This window comes from Pholis gunnellus (genome assembly GCF_910591455.1).
Source record: "Pholis gunnellus genome assembly, chromosome: 13".
NCBI classification, from domain to species: Eukaryota; Metazoa; Chordata; class Actinopteri; order Perciformes; family Pholidae; genus Pholis; species Pholis gunnellus.
In genome coordinates, this window is record NC_136540.1 from 8290446 (window position 1) to 8311381 (window position 20936).

Consider the following 20936-nt stretch of genomic DNA (forward strand, 5'->3'; position numbering starts at 1 on the left):
CAAACAGATAATATAAAAGTAACCTGACCAATGAGTAAATCATTTTATATGTTTCCATGAATGATATCTCATATAACTAGACATCAGTGGTGATTCTTTACGAAAGTAAAAATGGTGTACAGCGGCATAAAAGGAGTCGTTCCATGTATATGACCTTCATTTAAAATGTTATTTGACATAAATTTATATTTGTATTATCTACACAATGTAGGCCTACTTGTAATACTAAATATATATAGGTGTGTAATATATATTTATCCGTTTTTATACATTATATATTTATCATATTTGTATGTAAAATAAGTACCTTCTAGGTAACAATAGGCTGCAGTGAGGTAATTGCTCTGTGTAATGTTATAACCGAAATAACAATGTTTAAATCCAGTAATTCAAAATTGTACTTAAATTAATGATGGTCCACAACTGAAGGTAAATACAACTGTCCTACTTGATGCCAATTTACTGTGCATGAACATGAAAAAAGTGTCTATTAGTATACCTTACATGATATATTTCGTTATATCAGAATAACCAGGACAGAATATTACCTTAGTGTACTGTAGCACAATAAACTACAGTTCTGTATGTCAAGGTAGTAACCTAGTATAATAGTGACCGCTAGAGGTCGCTATAGCTCTGCACTAACACGCTCTGCAGTCAGACACAGAGTTCTGCTTGTATGGGAATGTAGCTAACCATTTCCTCCAGGTAGCCATGACAAGACGGTGATTTCAAACGTAAAACAGCAGCCAGGGGAACCATGTCCCTTTATAATGTGGTGAACGGATGCAAACTGGTCGCTGTGCTTCTTCTTTGGCTTGGTAAGTGGGGTCCATGCCCTACTGAGACATATACCGTTAGCTAAACCGCTAGCACTAAACAGGATACACTATGTAAGGCAGGCTGAAAAATACCGGAAGTGGTTCGGTTTGGCCTTCACAGTAAGGTTATTTTATAATTTTACAAGACATTGAGCGCATTCCAGTTCGAAAAATGTATCAATAGATGTATTTATTCCTAAATTACCACTCGAGTTATTCGTCAGTGATAGCTTGGTCCTTGGTTTGCTACAAAATATTGCGTACTTTGTTTTATTTTGAAACTCAAAACAGACGGGGATTTAATTGTGGATAACTTGACACACCACCAACACAGGTGACGTAATGAGGGGTAAACAAGAGGCTGTTCAAAGGGACAATGTGTAAGATTTAGTATAATTTAGAATAATTGTCACCGTGTCTTTGAAATGAGTTATGAATAAAAACCTGCAGATCATTTACATCAATATAATTGTTTGCCATTAATATCAGTCAGCAATCATGTAAAAATGAAAAGCCCTGTGCACCCATTAATTAGGACTATACTCAGATTTATGATGGGCGTTTAATATGTCAGCAAAACTCTGACGTACATTACTGGTGAGTGATTAAGGTGCAAGTTGTCCTGAGCTAACAGGAGCAACACATCTAATGGGAGGTTGAGGGAAACGTCAATCAAACACTGTCTATGCAGGCCAACAGAGAAGAGAAGAGGTCTAATCAAAGTAAGTGAAAACACCTGTGGGGGTGTCACATGGGTGTGCAGGGCCTTTGAACTAGACGCTGGAAATGCGTAACCTGTTTTAGACGTGAATTTATAATAAAATGTTTTAACAAACGCATATATCATTAGTATTGTCATAGACCTTCATGTTATTGCTATAGACCCTTTTTGCCTTTTTATATGAAAAGGCACAAGTGTAATTAATGACATGTGATAGCTGCATATTATACACTTTTTTACAGCTTTACTGGGGCTCTCAATCATTAATGTTATTAATTACTCTTGTGCTTTTCCCTGCCATAACTGTGAAAGAGGCCTTTAGGCTGATATTGGGGTACATATATTAATAATATGAATATATACTAAAACCAGATATGTATCACAACGGTAGATATTCTTAATGAAATTTCACTTTCAATGTTTATTTTTTTTTCCTCCTATAGCATTACAGCTCTACCCATACATAAGCACCTGTTGGTTTGTTTCCCCCCTTGGTGGTACACATACAGTGCTTTCTATATAGATAGAGAACACATCAAATCAGCCAGATTAATTCAAATCACCTGCACCTGTGTGAGTGGCAGTCCAGCCTCTTTCTCGCCTCAGTTTGACAGCTTTCAGAAGCAGTTTTGGTGGCTTCATCAGGAGAAATTCAACATGTCCAGACCAATCTTCATTGTTTTCCAGTCTGAAAACTAAGCGAGCGATGCCTGTTTTTTCCAGTTTAGGTATGAAAAGTGTTTGTTTAGATGTCAGGAGGATTTCATCATTTACAGCTACATCAAGCTTATCTCAGATACATTTTTAATGGACTTTAAAGAATGGCACAATTGCACTTCCCTGCCATATGTTTACCCTTGGCATAGATGGACAGACATGCTTATACATCATCATTATACTTGTCGACTCTCATGAGTAGGATATGTTTACCACCACAAATCCTACATACTGAGTAGCAACTTTTATCTGTGGCTTCAAAGTCTCGGTTTTATCTCGTTGATGGTGATAAGAGGTGTTGGTGCAGAAATAACTCTACTACTGCGTTTAATCTATACTGGTGGGGCTATACTTGCACCATTGCATGTCATGCTCTGACAGATGTGTCAAGATGTTAAAAGTTGGCAAAGTGGTGCCAGTGAAGACACGAATATTGACATGGAAATATTTGCTTATTAATGGGCTACTTATTTCCATTGTTGGTTAATGTGTCTATCAGTTTTAAAATGACGTATTCACTCCAAAAACAATATCAAATCGTCCAAGTACGACATCTGTTGTTAATCGATCCATTGGTCGTCAAATTGACTTAAAGATGAATTGGCTAATCATGTCAGCATAACAAATGAATGCATTTTGATGATGTAATGTTGCGTCCTCCTCAAGGTGCCTCTGCAGAAGACAAACCTACAGGTCGTGCTCATGTAAGTGACCCCCCCCCCCCCAGATTCTTGCTGTGATTCTGCTTCTCCATGTGAGCTCAGCAGTGTGCCGTCAGATTTAATGATAATCCCTCTCGACTCCCCGCAGGCCTCAGAGCCCCAGGAGCTCACACCACGCGGCTCTACTGGTGAGTGGAGGGGTTTTACTGCAGATGGTCTGATATTTCTTGTCAGCAAATCAATTATTTGGTGCATATTGCAAAAACAAAAAAGTCATCACTGTGCGTTTTACCTGTCAAGAAAACAAATAAGTATATTTCACAAATTCCCTTTTTTTTTGCATCATCATGTCTCTTCGAGTTTCCTAATTTTTGTCATCGCTCTAGCTTTTCTGTGCATGTTTTTTCCTCAGGATTGTCGGACGTGGTGTTGGTGATCCAGAGTCAGAGGAACTCCTTCCACGCCCGCCGAGGTGGTCAGAGGAAGGTGGAGATTCTTCAGCAGGCAGCTGAGCTGGGACAGGTAACATCTGGCAGGCACTGGATGAGCCCCCGTTGCTGGGTCTAGATCTTGGCTCTGGGCCCTGTTTCAGAAAGCAGGTTTAACAAACTCTGATCCTGAAGCCTGAACTCCGAGTTGACTAACCTTGAGATGGGAAAATCTGAGTTTTCAGGTTCCAGAACATCTAATCAGAGTTTGTTCACACCGAGATAGCTTGTGAGCGGCGAATGTTCAAAAAGCCTTTATCAATACAGCTCTGATACCACGATTCACCATTGGAACAGGTTATTAACAGGAAGAACCTCCATTTAATCCAGTAGATGTTAAAATATTAATGCTTGTATGTACGAACTGTGCACATTTCTTTAAAAATAAAGCCTGAGACCAAGCGGGGAAAAGAGTCAATAAGATAACACAATACTGTCTTATTCAGTATTAATTCATCATTTACCAGACCGACATTTCCTAAATGGATGATGGATTATAAAGTGGTCTAATAATCGAATCTGCATTTCATTTTAAATGTATTTGTTCAGCTTTAATCTAATCTGATGGGGAAAAGCAAAGGGGCAAACTGAAGTTGAAAAATATAGTTGAATATAGTAGCTCTGAAATTGTAGATTGTAAATCTATTTGGATTTTGGCTCAACAGCATTCAGGGCCTTTATTTCAGCTGCTTCAACAAATCTGTTCAAACAGGCACAGAATTGCTGGAAAAACACATTCAGACTATTCACAGCCTTTTTTTTTTTAAAACTCACTTTCAAACTACATCAGCAGCTGCACCATGATTCTGCTCACTATGATATATAAACATATAATCCGTGACAGCTGTCACAGTGTTCTATATGTATCTAAAAAAAAACAATCTTCCACTTACGAAAAGGAGGAGATACAGAGGTTTTATTCTGAGCTGAGGGTGACTTGCCGCTGTGTAATATTTGAATGTGAGGGCGGAAAAATGCTGCTCAAAGAAACGACAACCCATAAAAGCAGTAACTTCAGATAGTCCAGAGTACCAAAATAGTAACCAACCAGGATTTTGATTCAGACATACAGAAACCTTTGATGCGGGCTGACTGAATGAAGAAATAAAACAGCATCTCTGGCTCTGTTAGAGGGACGGAGGGAAGAAAACCTGCCAACGAGCGGGTTAGGTTCACAGTCTGTCACCACGCTAACTGAACCAGAGATCTAGTTACCTCTCTCCCTGGAACTGAAAACCCAGAGTTTGCCTCACCTCACGGTGAACAAGTTGTTCTGAAACAGGCCCCTGGAAACAAAATAATGAGTTCAATTTGAATAACCTAATTGATTATCTCACAATGGATTGGTTCATTTACTTTATTATATTTTGAGCCACGCTAGCGGCTTTGCTACCGCTAGGGACGTGGCTTTTGTTAGCACTCACAGCTGCCAAGCTAGCATGTTAGCATAACAACAATTGTTGTCTGCCTAACCTTATGGAAGAGATTCCGGTCACGTGCCATGAGTGCACACAGTGTGCGTAGATGGGCAGGTAGAGACCATCCAGAATGAAATTATTCGACTTATTACAGTCCTGTGACAGCCACAGACAACAGATTTATTTTCCTTTTTTTTTTTTTTTGTCACAGCATTTGATGTATTGATTGCTGTCGGCATGTAAAGAGAATTTTAACAAATGCAACATAATATATGATTCTAAAGTAAATTGCCTACTCATTTTATTTAATGTGGTCCCTTCAGATAGTATAAATAATTTAGTAATATTAAAGCTTGAGGCAGATTTTCAAGCAGCAGTTCTGTTCTTGTTTGGGAGCACCATTAAGGGCTCAAACAGGCGGCGCGTATGTCTACTATATGCATGCAATGTGGTGTGCTTGCAATAACAGGATAATAATGCTGTGAACAGTTTAATTTTTAATGTGTAATCAGTGACTTTGGGAGTATGACTTAGAGTTTCGCACTGCTGTGGTATTACAGTGGTACCAATAGGTGTCCTCCTTACCACAGAACTCCCCCACCTAAGCTGAGAGGAACTGAGCTCTCTGCTCTCATGCTGTAATTATTTACTAATATGTGCCTGCAGAGTACCTGTGAAAACTGATTTGTCAGAGACCCGGGGGAAATGAGATGACAGGCATATGGACATATTACAGCCTGCAGTCGATGCTCAGAATTGTTGTTTTTCCTTTGACGATGATGGGTACAGTGAAATAGAAAGACAGCCAAGCAGACTTTTCATCAAAAGCAATTTTCAATCTAGAAAAGATTTCTACTGTGACATATGAGAAATGGTTTCAAGTCCCTGACTGTTTAGAAATCTTTATTTCCTTTTGACTAATTTGACGACTGAACTTAACCGCCTCACGTGTTTGGGATGTGATCTGTTTTGGCTGTCAAGGCAGGAAATATGTAGTTGTTTTTTTTAATATTCAAAATGATTTAGTAATGATCATGTTTCATAGTCCCTCAACCTCTGTCTGAGTCTTTGTCGTCTTTGTTAAGCGAGGAGACCTCTGCAATCACACTGCAGCCAGCAGTAACAAATGTGGTGTGGCAGCTGGAAGGACTCACACGGGCTTTGTTTGCGAACTCATCAGTGAGTCACCAGGGACAAGGTGGGAACTGTGAATTAATTTGACATGTCTATGATTGCTTTGTTTTGAAGCCAGTCGGTGGTTTGAGGTGTTTCCGCGCCAATTCCTACCCGAGAGACAGAAAAGAAGAAAATGCAGTTTGTGAGAACGTCCAGAAGCCTCAGTTTAGTTTTGATGGTTATGAAATGCACACAAAACAAACTCTACGTTCATAGTTTGTTAAATAACCGTTCTTCTGAAGAGCATTCATACACTACACTAAAAACACATATGTATCCCCGCCCTCACTTTTCTAAATCCTATTATTCCTCACCAGTTTGACAGCTTCCCTTTGACTCACTCACAGCCTCTTTTTGTCATTTCTTCTCAGTCTCTGACTGGACCGGTGGGTTGTTCGTACGTTGCTATTCCCTAAAGAAATCTAATTTAATTAAGTAAATGATCTTCTGTTGGCCTAATGTTCAAGAAAACAATTACTTTATTGTTGGGATCCTTGATTTGCAATTAGAGCAGCCGAGCAGCCGAGCAGCAGATTTGTCAGCTTCAAAAACAGGTTCCAAGATTAGTAATGCTGTTTACGCCAAGTTACTACCCAACCCATCTTTGAGTTCAGCAACTTGAAAAGGAGTCATCCTCCACATTTGTTGCGTTGTGGTTTCAGAATGATGAAGACAGCTGAAGAACGATTAGATATAAAGTAGGATGGAGGCTCTGGATATTTCTTTTCTTGCCAGCTAGGACGTTTCCCAAATGAATCACAGATTATTAAATGGCTGGAAGAATAGTGCATATAGCTGCTGTGCATGGGGGAAAAAAACTAACCTGGCCAGCTAGCTTTGGGCTGTTTTCAGTTACTAGTGTGCGCACACAGCAAGAGGTTTCTTTTTTATGAATAACGACGTTTTTGGATTTCGCCTCTTGCGCTACATCCAATACTCTCAGATGGTTTTTGTGAACCTGTGCAGCCTCAGAGAATGTTGCAGACGTTTCTCATGGAGGAAAAAATGACTGTTCTGCAGGTTTTCTTGGTAAATTATATGTTTTTAGATTTCCACTCAGTATTCTCATAGGAAGATGCTGGAATAAACCACCAATGACTGATTAATCAGTAACGTACAGCGGCCTTTTAGTGGAGATGTAATATGATCAATAATTAATCAATATAACAGGATGTGATTATAAGTAGCATTAGAGCATTTACAATGCAGTGATTTACACACAGCATTTCTAACATGATAACCAATTTCATCAAAATGTATTATTTGCTAATAATTCATAAATATATATATATTATGTAAATGAAGAGGCTCTTTGGGGGTTGAGATGGTCCACCATGTCTTAGAACACAATTTTGGAAGTGAATAAGAGGTTTGAAAAGAAATGAATGGAAAAGAGATATACACAACATTCAAGAGAAGCACTAGTGATGTAAAATAAAAGATTCTCCTTGTAGCACTCATTCATAAATGATCATTCTCTAAAACGGCTGTCTCACACCTGAATGAATTAATATTTTTATGGGAATAGAGAGAGGTTGTGTCAAATATAAGAATGAATATAAAATCAGACTTGCATGCTGTGAAAGCTGCTACTGCGGCTTCTGAAAGTGCTGATAAGAGAGAAGTTTCATGATCAGCACGGTAAGATGTGTGCAATCATCTCTGCGCGTGCGTGTGTGCGTGCGTGTGTGTGTGTGTGTGTGTGTGTGTGTGTGTGTGTGTGTGTGTGTGTGTGTGTGGTCACAGTGAGGTAGTTAAATGAAAGCTTTCTCTAGGTGCGACGTTTATAACAGCTAGATGGACCTTGATTGTAGCAAGCTGTTTTGAATGAGGGCAGGTTGTGCGTCAAGCATGGTTTTGGCTGACGTATAATCAAGTGTTCATTTTTTACTGGAGGCAGGGATTAAAGGTCAACTCTGACAAGCCACATGTCAGACATGTGGCTGTTTTTTCTTTTTTATTTGTTGACACTAAATCTTTTTTTTTGACATCCAGCATATCATCGATTTCGGTCATATGAGCAGCAGTTTTTCAGTTTTAATGCTTTGTTTACACAGATTCATGGGAGAGATAAACCATTTTTTTACAGCCTTGTCACACTGCGTTATTGTTACTGGCTGTAAATGCAGGCTTTTAATCCGAGACATCAGTGCCAATGCTGCGTATTTCCAGCCTCATCATCCAACCTCCATTATAGAGCTGCTACTCCGCTCAGCTCTTTTCACCCACATCTTACTACAACACATGCAGCAGATGGTAACTACCCCGTTTCACACCCTCACAATTCAAAAAAAGTGGACCCGAGAAAGAGGTGTGCTTGCATGTGAACTTCCAATGTGTGGATGTGTGATTGGACATAATGTAATGTACTGTTTTGTGATTATTATTACATGTGCGTTTGCTGTAATTACACAACCAAAACGTTGTGTTCTTCATGCTTTTAATTGAAATAATAGATTCGTCAGACGCATGACTTTTTTTATTTTATTTTGTCTTAACTGTAGCTTTGCATGAACAAATGCGACAGTTGAAACATTCAGACTCTTCTACGAGACGTTTTCTTTCCGTCTAACACGTTGGTCTGGACTGAAATATCTCAACACCTGTTGGATGGACTGCCGAGGCATTTTGTATGTTCATTCATGTCCCCTCAGGTTGAATTGCAATACTCTTGGCGATACTTTTAGTCTAGTGTAATCAAGTCAGCATTTTCATTTAAAAGAGTATATTTTGCAAAAAGTCTATTTGTTTATTTGTATTCTTACTCTGGCTAGAGGATGACTATGAAAGATTCTTTCTTTTACCTTTTTCTAAAGTCTGAAATGTCACTTTTATCAGTTACACTTATTAGGTACAGCTCAGCCTGCTTAAACTAATGTAGTCTAAACAAATCCTGCCTGTTATGAAGGTCGTAATAGTCAGTGCGTTTGTGGTGCTGTTGAATTGCATCGCGCTATACTGACAGGTATTTTAATTATTTTGTCCACCCCATTTATACCAAGGAGGACGAGCTAGAGAACAAACGCCTCTCTGAATGATGCAGTGCAATGTGTAGATAAATTACATTACAGCCCTGTTGTACAACTGTGTCTCTGTCAGCGCCGCTAACAATAGCTGCGTGGACGAGATTTGTGAGTTCCGTATGAGTCACTGACAGAGGAGGAGGTCATAAAGCAGGAGCCTCTGAATCAACCCCTTCATTCGCCCTCTTTTTCAGCATGCCATTGTCAGAACTACACTCAAAGCTCTATGAACCTCCGCACAGCGGGATGCGCATAATGTTGTTACTCAACATGTTGTTGATCAAGCCCTCATCATTCCACGCCCACCAGGATGTCCAGGTGTATTTGCCAGATCATGTCAGTGGAGCATCTATCATGTTTCCTCCAAGGAGTTACTCAACATCGTGACTTCTTGTTTCATTTTGCAAGGAATTAGGAATTTTAGAACAAAGGAATAGTGACGAATACTTTTGGGACATCTCCAGGAACACTGGAGCAACACTTACTTCCTATTTGTTGTTTTACTCGTAAAATTCATTCAGAGTACTTCTGTTCTTTTTTGTTCTGTGCACAACGTGCCTGTTGGACCTCAATGTTCACTTAGTTTTACTCTCACCTCCCATCCCTCAGGTGCACACACACACACACACACACACACACACACACACACACACACACACACACACACACACACACACACACACACACACACACACACACACACACACACACACACACACACACACACACACACACACACACACACACACACACACACACACACACACACTAATTTTCAAATTCAATTGGAGTACTTCTGTTCACACAAGTACTTCTGTTCTTTTTTTTTTGTGCACAACGTGCCAGTTGGACCTCATTGTTGTTTACTTAGTTTTACTCTCATCTCCCATCCCTCAGGTGCACACACTCACACACTAATTTTCAAATTCAATTGTTTTGTTTCATGCAGGGAGTTCCAGTTGTTCTTCTTCTCCATGAGCTGTCAGAGTTTGAAGGGGATTGGAGTATCCTCCCTTTGCTCCCCAAGTGAGTCTTATAGACACATATTTGGAGATGACAAACAAATTAATCAAATCAGATTCAATTTAATTTAGCTGCAATGATTCCTGTGGGGTGAAATAAATGCATAAAGTTAACGACGTCGTGTGGATCTTTCCAGTCTCTCTGCCACTTATGGCCAATCGGCATCCTGGTTTTTCTTCATAGAGGAGGAAACCAGCGTCTTGCTGCCTAATCTGCTGCAGGTCCTCCAAAGATATCAAGTCCAAGAGGTGAGATGCCCGTGACAGCCACTGACGACATGTTTTACATTGCACTTTTTGCTAAATGAATGTCCTGATGATGATGATCTAGTTTCCTGCACTGATGCCTAGAAAATAACGGAGCCACTTTGTTTTTTTATATCACCCTGCCCTGTGCACCTTTTTGCCACTCCAAGGAATGGTTTTTGGGTAAGCGTCTCCATGACAACGAGCCCTCCATTATCCACCACTATGCGTTCTCTGAAGACCCCGGTTCCTTTAGTTATCCTGACCCTGCAGCAGGCTGGGCTCTCAGCACGCCGCTGCTCCAGAGGTGTGTGTGTGTGTGTGTGTGTGTGTGTGTGTGTGTGTGTATATTCGAATATGTTTCTCTCCTTTCTTTCTTTCTTCCTTTTTTTTCTTCATTCCTCACATTTCAGGGTAATGATAGCAGACACTATTACAAGACGTGGTGTAGAAACCTAAATTAAATGAATATAAACAAGTAGCACATGCAGAGGTGAGAGACCCAGTCCACGATACATGAAAAGAAAAGATGTCATCCACAATCACATTTGTTTGTCTCTGCCATCTAAACAGGCACTCTACTGATCTATTGAGCACAGACTCAGTTACCTCTGCATCCCAATCTTTCAAATCTGGAGCTTTTGCTAATTCTTTTTTAATGCCGAAAACACAAAACAGGATTCAAAGGGATACTTCTATTCTGCCCTTTCTCTTCTTTCAACATCTTTCCCTATTATGTGTTTCAGACTCGCGGAGCGGATCCAACACAAGCCTCTGAAGTCAGATTTCACTATCGACTTGAAACATGAGGTACTTTGAAACAGATTTCCGGAGCTTTGTGAATCTGTGTGTCATCTGCTGCCTATTACTGAAATAGACAACTGTTGTAAAGACTCCGTTGTGGTTCAATTCTACTTTGCGCCTCAACAGCTGCATGCTGTGAAAAGCACAATCAGTGTTGTCTTCCAGTACGCCTGCTTGGATAAAATGATAGACACACTATTCCTCCAGCGACTGGCTAGCCTTAAAAAGGCCTTTTCAGCTTTCTATACCTGCAGCTTTTCGAAGATCTACAATCCTATTATTCACACACAAGAGCTGTACTTCTGAATGGGCCTAAGGATGTGTACTTTTGTTATTTAAAAAAATAATGACTGTTTGAGGAACCCCCCCCCCCCCCCCCCCCCCGAGGCTTGTTTTTGTCTTCATGCCTGTCTCTGTTTTTCGAGGTTGCGTTGTACATTTGGGAGGAAGGGAATGGTCCAAAGCTGACAGCAGTTCCAGAGTTTTGTACAGAGACGAGAGACAACTGTGCTACGACATTTACAACCTACCTGCCCAACTGTGTATGTACAACTCTTATTAATTGATTGTTTATCATCACTGTATTTGCAGCAAGGTATTGTGTATGTGTGACCATGCATTTGTGATATGAGGGTATGTAGATCAAAGTGTCTGTTATAGCCATTGTATGTCGTATGGACGAGTTTAATTTTCTCGACGGACAGAATATGAAATGTAACAACATGGAGCATAAGATATTTAGTAGGTAAACACAATTAACATTGTAGTGTTACCTGGAGTGAATATGCACTACTCATGTGTGCAGTGGTGGCCTTAAGGCTAGAAAAGCGAGCTTGTGACCGAGAGGTCGTGGATTGAATCCTCGGAACCGGCCGGATAAATCTGCTTAGGGTAAATGGTCCCTTAACCACAACTGCACCAGTGGAGCAGACTGTGGTTGTTCTGGAAAGCTTCCAGGTGTGAATGTGTGTAACTGTGCAAATGTAATGAGGTTTACTGCAAAAAAGATGCTTCCTCTCAATGAAACTTTCATGAATAAATAATGTGGGTATGGATAGATTTTAGTCGAGGTAATCATTAAAAGCAGGACATCAAATTACAGTAATCGGCCTATTTAAATGTCAAACAGTGAGTCAGGCTGAAGGCTGAAGGAAAACAAGTAGAAAGTGGGATGAGTGAGTACTGCGGCATTTGTTTGACATAAGACTACAGAAGAAAGGTGGGACACAAAACAATGTACATTTACAAGACAGAACTGATCAAATCATAAAGTCTGTACTTCTGAAATATAGAACCAAGATTTGCTGCGTATATGTCACAACATTTTTGAAGGAATTACAAAGTTAAGTAGACCTTATATCTTGAGCACAAACTCTCTTATGCCAGAATGGTTACGGACATGATTTTAATTATGATGTGACCAAATACAAGCTGGTATTGAAAGAAACCAAAACTACTCTTTAAAGCCCCAGATGTAACCAAAGTGAGATTGGATTCTTCCCACTCTTTCTACACACACGTTGAGCTTTTACCCTAGTTCCTAACTAACTAACTACTAAAAACCGGGAATCTCAACTTAATCATCTGTTTTAGTGCCACATAAGTATACTATCTCAATCATTCATCCCCCTTCAACAGAAATCAAAACACCTTACGTGCTTATTTTCCCTTTCTTTTTGCTGCTGTGATCCTTTACCTACACTTTGCTGTATGCATGACTTAATACGATAACTCCTATTTTTCCAAATTGTGTTGCAAATGTTCCTAAAAAGAAGGAGCATAAATTTGGAGACCATCTGTCCCAAAGAACACATGAATATTCTAGAGCGTATCATGTGCTTGCAGGAATAAGTGGTGTTACTAATTATTCTGTTAGGGTAGCAAATCAAAAATGAAAGCTATAAAAAGTAATAACATCCCCATTCCTGTTGATAATCATCTGGAATAAGAGGCGACACCTTAACTGGGAATTCAGTGCAAAAGGGATATTAGTATTTAAATGATAATAATTAGGGCTGTGAAATGATTACAAATTGTAATCAAATTAATCACAGGTTTCTGTGGATTAATCATGATTAATCACATATTACCGATTTTTGTCATTATTGTGCGTCTTTGCGGTGCTTTGATGCTCGAGTCCCCCGTTGCCACTCGCAAAACTTCCCCTCGTCCTCAACAATATTAATCGGTCTACAGCTTTTTGCAATCCATTTGGCAACTGTGCTAGTCAACTTGTCACAGGCAGACTTAGTGAGGGAACTACGTTGTTCAGTGAGGGTGGTTTGGCGCATTCCACTTAAACTCCCCTCACCGACCAACGCATGCGTCGCGTTGAGATGGTACTTTAGGCTGGTAGTGCTACGGTGAAACGATAACGTCTTCCCGTTTACGTTTACGCCCCTTTTCCTAGAGGCGGGAATTGCCCCCTCTCTACGGCAACGCTGATGGGACATATCTTCAACACCAGAAAGGACAAACATGAGACACAGTCTGTTACATGTGTTTGTTTGGATAGCAGCTAACGTCTGACTGCATTAGAGATGTTTTGATTGAGACCTGTATGCTTTTGCTTCGATTATTGTTGTGTCACCTTCGTGATCTTAATGTTTTGGATATATCCTTCCACTGCATATTGCAGTCCCTTTTGCCTTGATCCGGAGAATATCGCGGAGATATTACTCCAAAACGTATCACTGACACTGACAGATATAGCGCTGGTCCCCGTCCTCGCCATGCTTTAGGGTTCACAGTCCTGGGAGTTTTGTCGACGTAGCAACAGTAACTAAGGGGGCGAACGGTCAATTGTGGGTATATTGGAAGCTCATTCTGCAAATGCGTTAAAAGAAAATAACGAATTAATCCTGTAATTTAATCATAACGTGTTAACGCGTTATTTTTCACAGCTCTAATAATAATACATGAGAGTACTGTGAGGAACTAGTGTGCCTCATTTTGCCTTCCCGACTCACCTTTAGGTCTGTTGCGTTCTGTATATTGCAGCTCACACTGTGTTTGTGTTCACCTGTGAACTTTATTTAAATCATTTTGTACCTATGAAGCATCATTTTTTTTTTTTTTTAATGAAGATTAACATTGTTTTTCTTTTTCTTTTTTTTCTAGGGAGATCCGGTGTCGAGGAAAGAAGTATTCGTTGCTGTGAAAACTTGCCAAAAATTCCACTCGGAACGATGTGCGTTATTCCCGACCGTTTAATTCATTTAAAACTATTATCTTCTGTAGTGGTGCACAGGTCCTTAACCTAACTTAAAGTACCAATACATTAATGAATACAGAGGTGTTATCAGCTGAATGTTCTTGAAAGTAAAGTGACCCGTTCTGCAGAAACATGGTACAGTTTAAATAATCTTAATCTGAAAATGAGTTAATTAAAAACTACATCTATTAAATAACTGTAGTGGGGTTAAACAGAATGTCCTCCTGACATATAGTCTAGTTTAATTGTAAAGTAGCATTAACAGGAAAGTGAAGTACAAGTACCTCAAAATATTACTGAAGTAAAGAACTCAAATCAATTTGTAATTACTTTCCACCACTGACATTCGGTTACATTATTGTCGTCTGAGGCATTATTGTAATGAATGAATCCTATTAAGCACAATATTACAATGTTTTATTCATTGTAAGGGGGAAGTGAAGAGTAATCATGTTGTTGTTGTTAAACAACACACCGACCAGCACATTCGCAAGCCAAACTGATGAACTCGCAGTTTATCTTCATTCTGAATAGATGGAAATGAAATGGAAATTACAGGACATTTAGCTGCAAAAAGTTTTACTTGACACTTTTAATTTGTCACTGCCTCTTTTTTGTTTACTGCCACTTAACAGTCTGCTGGTCATTCGGTCGCGGTTAACCTGTCGGGGGGGGGGGGGAAACTACCTTTTTAAAATCCAACATCCTCATCTAGACTGTCGGCTGAAATTGCAACAGTTTGTGTAATTATCCAAAACATTTACGTCTGTTTTTAGGGTAAAAAAAAAAGAGCCAGTAGTTCTGGACTGGCTATTTTAAACAAGTAGAAAGAACAGTGTGTGATTGAGTTGGCTGCTACTTTGAATTCCGGATTAGAATTGCAGAGCAAGCTGTCACAATGTACTGGACCAAAAGGAATAGTGTGTGATTATGACTGGCAGTTATCATTTTGAAGTTTTAATGTAGATGGTGTTCTTATCCAGATCCAAATGCAGTGAGAGTAGTTATCCAGTGTCTTTTTTAAAAGACGGCCTGATGGTTTTCTCCCCCCTCAGTCAGAGGTGGTAGATATCCTTCTTTATTTGATTCGTCCTTTAGAGTTTGCAGGTTTGCAGTAGGGACTCGGAGATCGGCTTAATTAAGAGCTCTGCATGTGTCTTCTCTGTCACCCGGTCTCTGTTCATCCCTCTCCCCTTTCTCCTCACAGTACCAGTCGTGAAGGCAACCTGGGAGAAAGATGCTGAGTTTTTAGAGTATTACAGCGATGTCACTGATGCCTCCATACCCACAATCAATCTGGGAGTGCCCAACACTGAGAGAGGTGAGCTGATCCAGAACGGTCATTCACAAGCACTGGGTCGGGTTGCAGGAGATTTTATTAGGGTTGCCAAATACATTTGCGGAAGTTCTTCCACAGACTTTTATTTAACATTTATATCTGCCGTACCCCTTTGTGCTACACGAGGAAGCCTGAATGTCTGTGTTGTTCTGATGAATTATAACCTTTAATCTAATGTGAAAGGCTAGCGTACATTGTGTTTGTTTTACTGATGAGAGGGGGAAAAAACAAGCGCCTGTTCACTCCGCCTACATTCATTTAATTGGTCTCATTTATAAAGTATTTAATATGTGTTTTCAATAACACTCATGCATAATACAAAGCTGTGATTTATTAAACGCATATTACCTTTGAAATGGCTGAATCAAGACGGTTTAAGGTGGTGCAGAGATGACGGATTCAACCCTTTCTGCAAATTCAAAACCCACATATCTGTGTTCTCTGAGGAGTCGAGAATACGGTTTTTAATATTTCAGGAAAAAGTCACAATATTACAATGATAAAGTTGTAATTTAATGAGAATAAAGTTATTATTTTTAGGAATACATCTACCTGCCGTATAGTCTGCCCGCTCTTTCTCTCCGGATGAGACAAAGTTTATGGAAGCAGCTGGGTGCTGCTGCTGGCCGGAGGTGGAAAACTGAAACCGACTGAACTAATTGGATTGCGGTCCTGCAACCATATTGCGTCATATGAAGAAGGCAGGAACAAAGCGAATACGAACACAAACATAAACTATTTCTCAACCAGATGGCAGATGAAGGAGTTAACCCTTTGTGGAGGTAGGTAAGTCGACGTAATGCCGGCCTGGCCAGGATTTTATTATATGAATATCTAATGAATTAGAAAGAGTGCTGCTCGCACCGCACCGCATCTCATGAGCCTCAAACCTGCTTCAGCTTTTTTACACTGTTCATGTTGTCTCCCTGCAGGGCATTGTGGGAAGACGTTTGCCATCTTGAGGCGGTTCTTGAGTAAAGCTGTGCCAAAGACTGATTGGCTACTTATTGTTGATGACGATACACTCATCAGGTAACTGGGAGAAGAGATTCTGTTTTAACCCACCATTCCTAGCTTTAGTAATTATATCGCATCAACAAAAACATCAATGCTTTTTGATTGAAGTTGCAGTGGTGGCTAAAGAACAATTGACATCTTTTAAAGATTTGTTTAAAGATCACACAGGTCACCTGCTGGCTAACGATTCTGCTCGGTTTCATGAACCAAGTTAAAATGGTAACGGTGTAATTTACTGACGTCTGCCACAAAAGCTGGCTGGAGGGTGAGAGAGATGTCAATCTGTACATGCCCACACAGGTCTGAGAAAAGCCTTGAAGTAGTTTTGGGGCAGCACAGACAACTTTAGAAATGCTTTTGATCCTCTAAAAACCCTGTGAAGTCTGTTATTATGGATATTTGACGTAGCCAGGACCTTGTGTCTACATACAGCATGCACCTCACTCCCTCCCTTGCGTCTCTCCGTCTGTTGGTTTTTGTCCCGTCCATAGTTTACCCAGGTTGCGGCGACTGCTGCGATGCTACGACCCAAAGGAGGCCGTGAGCCTGGGGGAGAGATACGGCTACAGCTTGCTTCTGAACGGATACAGCTACACCACCGGAGGAGCAGGGTGAGGCTTGCGGTGGTTAGAGCCGTTGCTGTTAAAATGTTGAGACGTGAATTTATTCGCCTCAGCAGGCAATGCATCAACTGCAAAGACGGTAGCTGTAAATTATCAACGGGACACACCATCCACCTCTGTGGGAGTGTGTCTGTGTTTTTGTGCTCATCTCAGCCTCTGGCTGAAAACTGGTGCTTTCTGTTATTTCCCTCCAGTCCTTTTCCTTTTTTTTTTTTTCTCATTTTATATGTTTATGAGGCAGATTCATAAAACCCTCCAGGACACGCGCACATGAGTTGAAACATTTTCAACTGTCAGTTCACATCTTTCCATCGACTTTGTATGTTAACGGTGCTGCCGCTTAAATTCACTTTGTGTCTGAACACATTTATGGGGAATGAAGCTGCCATGTAAGGTTTTAACACAGCTTAATGTAGTTTGACAGTGTTACATATGTTGTACAGCACAGTCTGTGTCTACTTGTCCCAAAACGTCATTGATGCTGCTTTTCAGCAAATATTGAATATTTCGAAATTTAGAGCCATTTCAAATCAGTGCCTCAAATTATGAAATGGAAACATTTTATGCATTTTAAAATATTATCAGTAATGACTTGAATTTAACACCTTAATGATGGATGAAATGACTTCTTGTATGTAGCCAAGACAAACTTGTTATTTACACATATAGCACGTGCAGAGCAACATTATCATTACTTTGGATCATTATCATTAATTTGGATCATTATCATTAGTTTTCTGGCCACCTAACAATTGTTAGCCCGATATTCACTCGCCTTTTTTTCTCTTTTTCTGCCTCTGAGGCAAATGTAGCTCCTTAGCTGCTAAATGCTCCACATGTTAAAAGAAAAAAAACAGTGGTGGAAGCGCTGATAGTATTGACGCACTAAGCAGGTGTTTCGTGATCCATGGACATGCTGATATATGTACATATAAGAATATGTTCACTCCAAGATTCAAGGAACACTGCCTCTTTGAAACACACCAAATCTGTTCAACCTTTCATTTCATTGATTGCATGATTAAAAACAAAAACAGCACATCAGTTTTCCTCAGACAATCACACACAAGGCACACAAAGCTTGTACCGTATATATATTTTTGTGAAGATAATTCCCATTGTTATATCTGCGTTCTGTGTGCAGGATGGTGCTCAGTCGCGCGGCGGTCTCCATGCTACTTTCCAGTGGTTGTCGCTGCTACAGTGACGATGCTCCTGATGACATGGTGCTGGGCAGGTGCTTCACTTTCCTGCGTGTTCCCATCACACACAGTCCACTGTTCCACCAGGTAGGGAACAATACACACACAAGTATGTGTTCTTAATATGATTGTGAGGACAGCCGCTAATAACTGTTAAATAATTGGAAATAACTGCAATTAATACTGTGACTGTATTGTTCCACTAATTAAGCTAAAGGCCATCCGATGGGAGACAGATTAAGAATGTAGCCTTTTATCCAGTGTCAGATGATGCTCTGATCTCTTCATATTTCTCTTCAATGTAGGTTGGAAAAGACAGAAAGTCTGCCTTGTGGGTTATGCAGGCTTTTAGAACAGGATATTGAATTGACCTGGAGAAACCCTCAAAAACATGCACGCAGACACATACACACAAAACCATTTGTTCTTGATATTTTAGGCTCGACCATATGACTACTCCGAAACATTGGAGCAGGCTGTCTCATTCCACAAGCACTGGAACATAGATCCCATGATCGTCTTCAAACGCTGGCTGCAGGACACGCACCCACGAGATGAACTGTAGAAACACTGTGTTTACAATACTGTGGAGACAAACACTGAATCTGAATATGCACAACTGCGTAGAGCTAAAAGCAGCGAAACGCGCCCTGAAACATAATTCTTAACCACCATAATACCGGCATTGATCAATATTTTGTATGTCAACACAAAATCAAATGAGTGTGTGTAGTGTTAAAGTGGTCGCAGAGAATTACCAACCAAGTTTGCAACTCGACAGAGGTTTCTCGCTTAATTTAGCCCAACTATTTGCCTAAATGGCCTGTGCATAGACCGTATGATTAAATCAACAGAACCAGCTTTGTTAAAAGCACCAAACAGCAGACAGACAAACTTGCTGAGTGAATACAAATGTTTATCCGCCTCCACTGGATGAGTAGCTTTAGGCTCCTGTATACGTCAGGGATTCGAAGATGGCTTCGTGTCTTTCCTTTTGCCGCCAAACATTTGTCTGTTAGCAGGAATTACAGACTTGGAGACTTTACATTTTTCGAGAAGCTGGAGGACTTCCTGTGGACCTCAGCACTGTCTGTCAGGCATTACAGAGACTGGATCTGAAAGTGATCACTGATTTGACATTGAGCCACACCGGTTGCCACTTGGATCGTGAGAGTGGATGTCTGACTATTACTGCTGTCACTTTACCGTGAAGCTAAACTTTAACCATGAACCCAAATGTTTAATTTATTGAAGAAAGATTGTGTTGATATATTTGTGTGATCTGATCTGATATCTGTTGTATATTAAGGATGTCTCAAGTCGATGTTTATTTTGTTTTATTTAATTTATTTAGCCTGTTAAGTCAATCTCTACAAGGGAGACAAAACACAAAATCAGGCAACAGCTTAGATAAAATACTACTAAACAGGTAACAATACGAAGACCGCTTAAAAAACATGTAAGCTAAGAATAGAGACAACTAACAAAGGAGTCATTTACCATACATTCCTAATGATGGAAACAATGTATTCCAGTAATATTAGAGAATTTTGTGTTCATTTTTTTTTCATGCAAACACACTTTTTTCGAAATATGCTTCTTCTTCTTCTTCTTCTTCTTCTTTCTTCCCGAGATTTAGATTTCCCAAAATATCAAACTGTTCCTTTTTAATTTGTAATTCATTTTATATATTTTGAAATTGTGCATAAAAAGTTGTGTACATGTTTTTGTTTGTTTACCAAATGGAATATCATTAACCAAATGAGTCTCTGGTGGGGTTTTGTATAATGTTTGTGGTTGAGTCGCTGTAGATTGGTGTAAAAGTAATTACAACCACAGCTGTTCAAATCTCGGAGCTGTTCTTATGAATATGTAAATGTTTTTGCACGCTTGCTGAAAACCTGTTAAATTACATTTTTCGATCGTTTCAAAATAAAATATCCATCGTGTTGAACAAAACTTTTTTTTGTGCAAGTTTGGTTTTTTTTTCCTCATAACAGACGTGATTGTGTGAAGGAAGACAGAATTATCTTTGTCTTTCTCTAAAATAACTACAGAGTGATCGTGTGTGTGTGTGTGTGTGTGTGTGTGTGTGTGTGTGTGTGTGTGTGTGTGTGTGTGTGTGTGTGTGTGTGTGTGTGCGTGTGCGTGTGCGTGTGCGTGCGGGTCTTTCAGTTTTCCAGACTTGTCATTCTCATTGAGGCCAGAATCTCATAAACCGTGAAGTGCCTTTTGTATCATGTCACCGTGACATCAGTTACTGTAGCAACAGGGACATTGACTGCCGGTAGTGACATTCCCGTTGTGACGGTTTCTCTTGAAGGCTTTGTGTGATGTCCGGCCAGATGACATATTGTCATAGATATGCATCCAACATGCATCCTCGCAGAGAGAATGAATACAAAGATCACTCTATTCATGTCACCATGGTGCTTAAATTGTT

The 20936-nt window shown here is 39.9% G+C and overlaps 1 protein-coding gene across 1 annotated transcript; it reads left to right on the forward strand.

The window, feature by feature from the left end:
- The first annotated feature begins 681 nt into the window (after positions 1 to 681).
- b3glctb (beta 3-glucosyltransferase b) lies at positions 682 to 20426 on the forward strand. Its single transcript, XM_079171284.1, has 15 exons — positions 682 to 821; positions 2926 to 2963; positions 3070 to 3109; positions 3334 to 3443; positions 9976 to 10052; positions 10186 to 10297; positions 10465 to 10601; positions 11041 to 11104; positions 11524 to 11640; positions 14219 to 14288; positions 15520 to 15633; positions 16584 to 16683; positions 17160 to 17279; positions 18436 to 18580; positions 18933 to 20426. Exons 1-15 carry the CDS (start codon positions 761 to 763, stop codon positions 19056 to 19058), a joined length of 1431 nt encoding a protein of 476 aa, XP_079027410.1. The 5' UTR covers positions 682 to 760; the 3' UTR covers positions 19059 to 20426.
- Positions 20427 to 20936: the final 510 nt, after the last annotated feature.

What these genes read in the sequence shown, in the direction of transcription:
- b3glctb (XM_079171284.1), top strand. Translation starts at nt 761, where the DNA reads ATGTCCCTTTATAATGTGGTGAACGGATGCAAACTGGTCGCTGTGCTT. An exon ending in TGTGCTTCTTCTTTGGCTTG is followed by an intron (nt 822 to 2,925) that starts GTAAGTGGGGTC and finishes GTCCTCCTCAAG; the next exon opens with GTGCCTCTGCAGAAGACAAA. An exon ending in AACCTACAGGTCGTGCTCAT is followed by an intron (nt 2,964 to 3,069) that starts GTAAGTGACCCC and finishes GACTCCCCGCAG; the next exon opens with GCCTCAGAGCCCCAGGAGCT.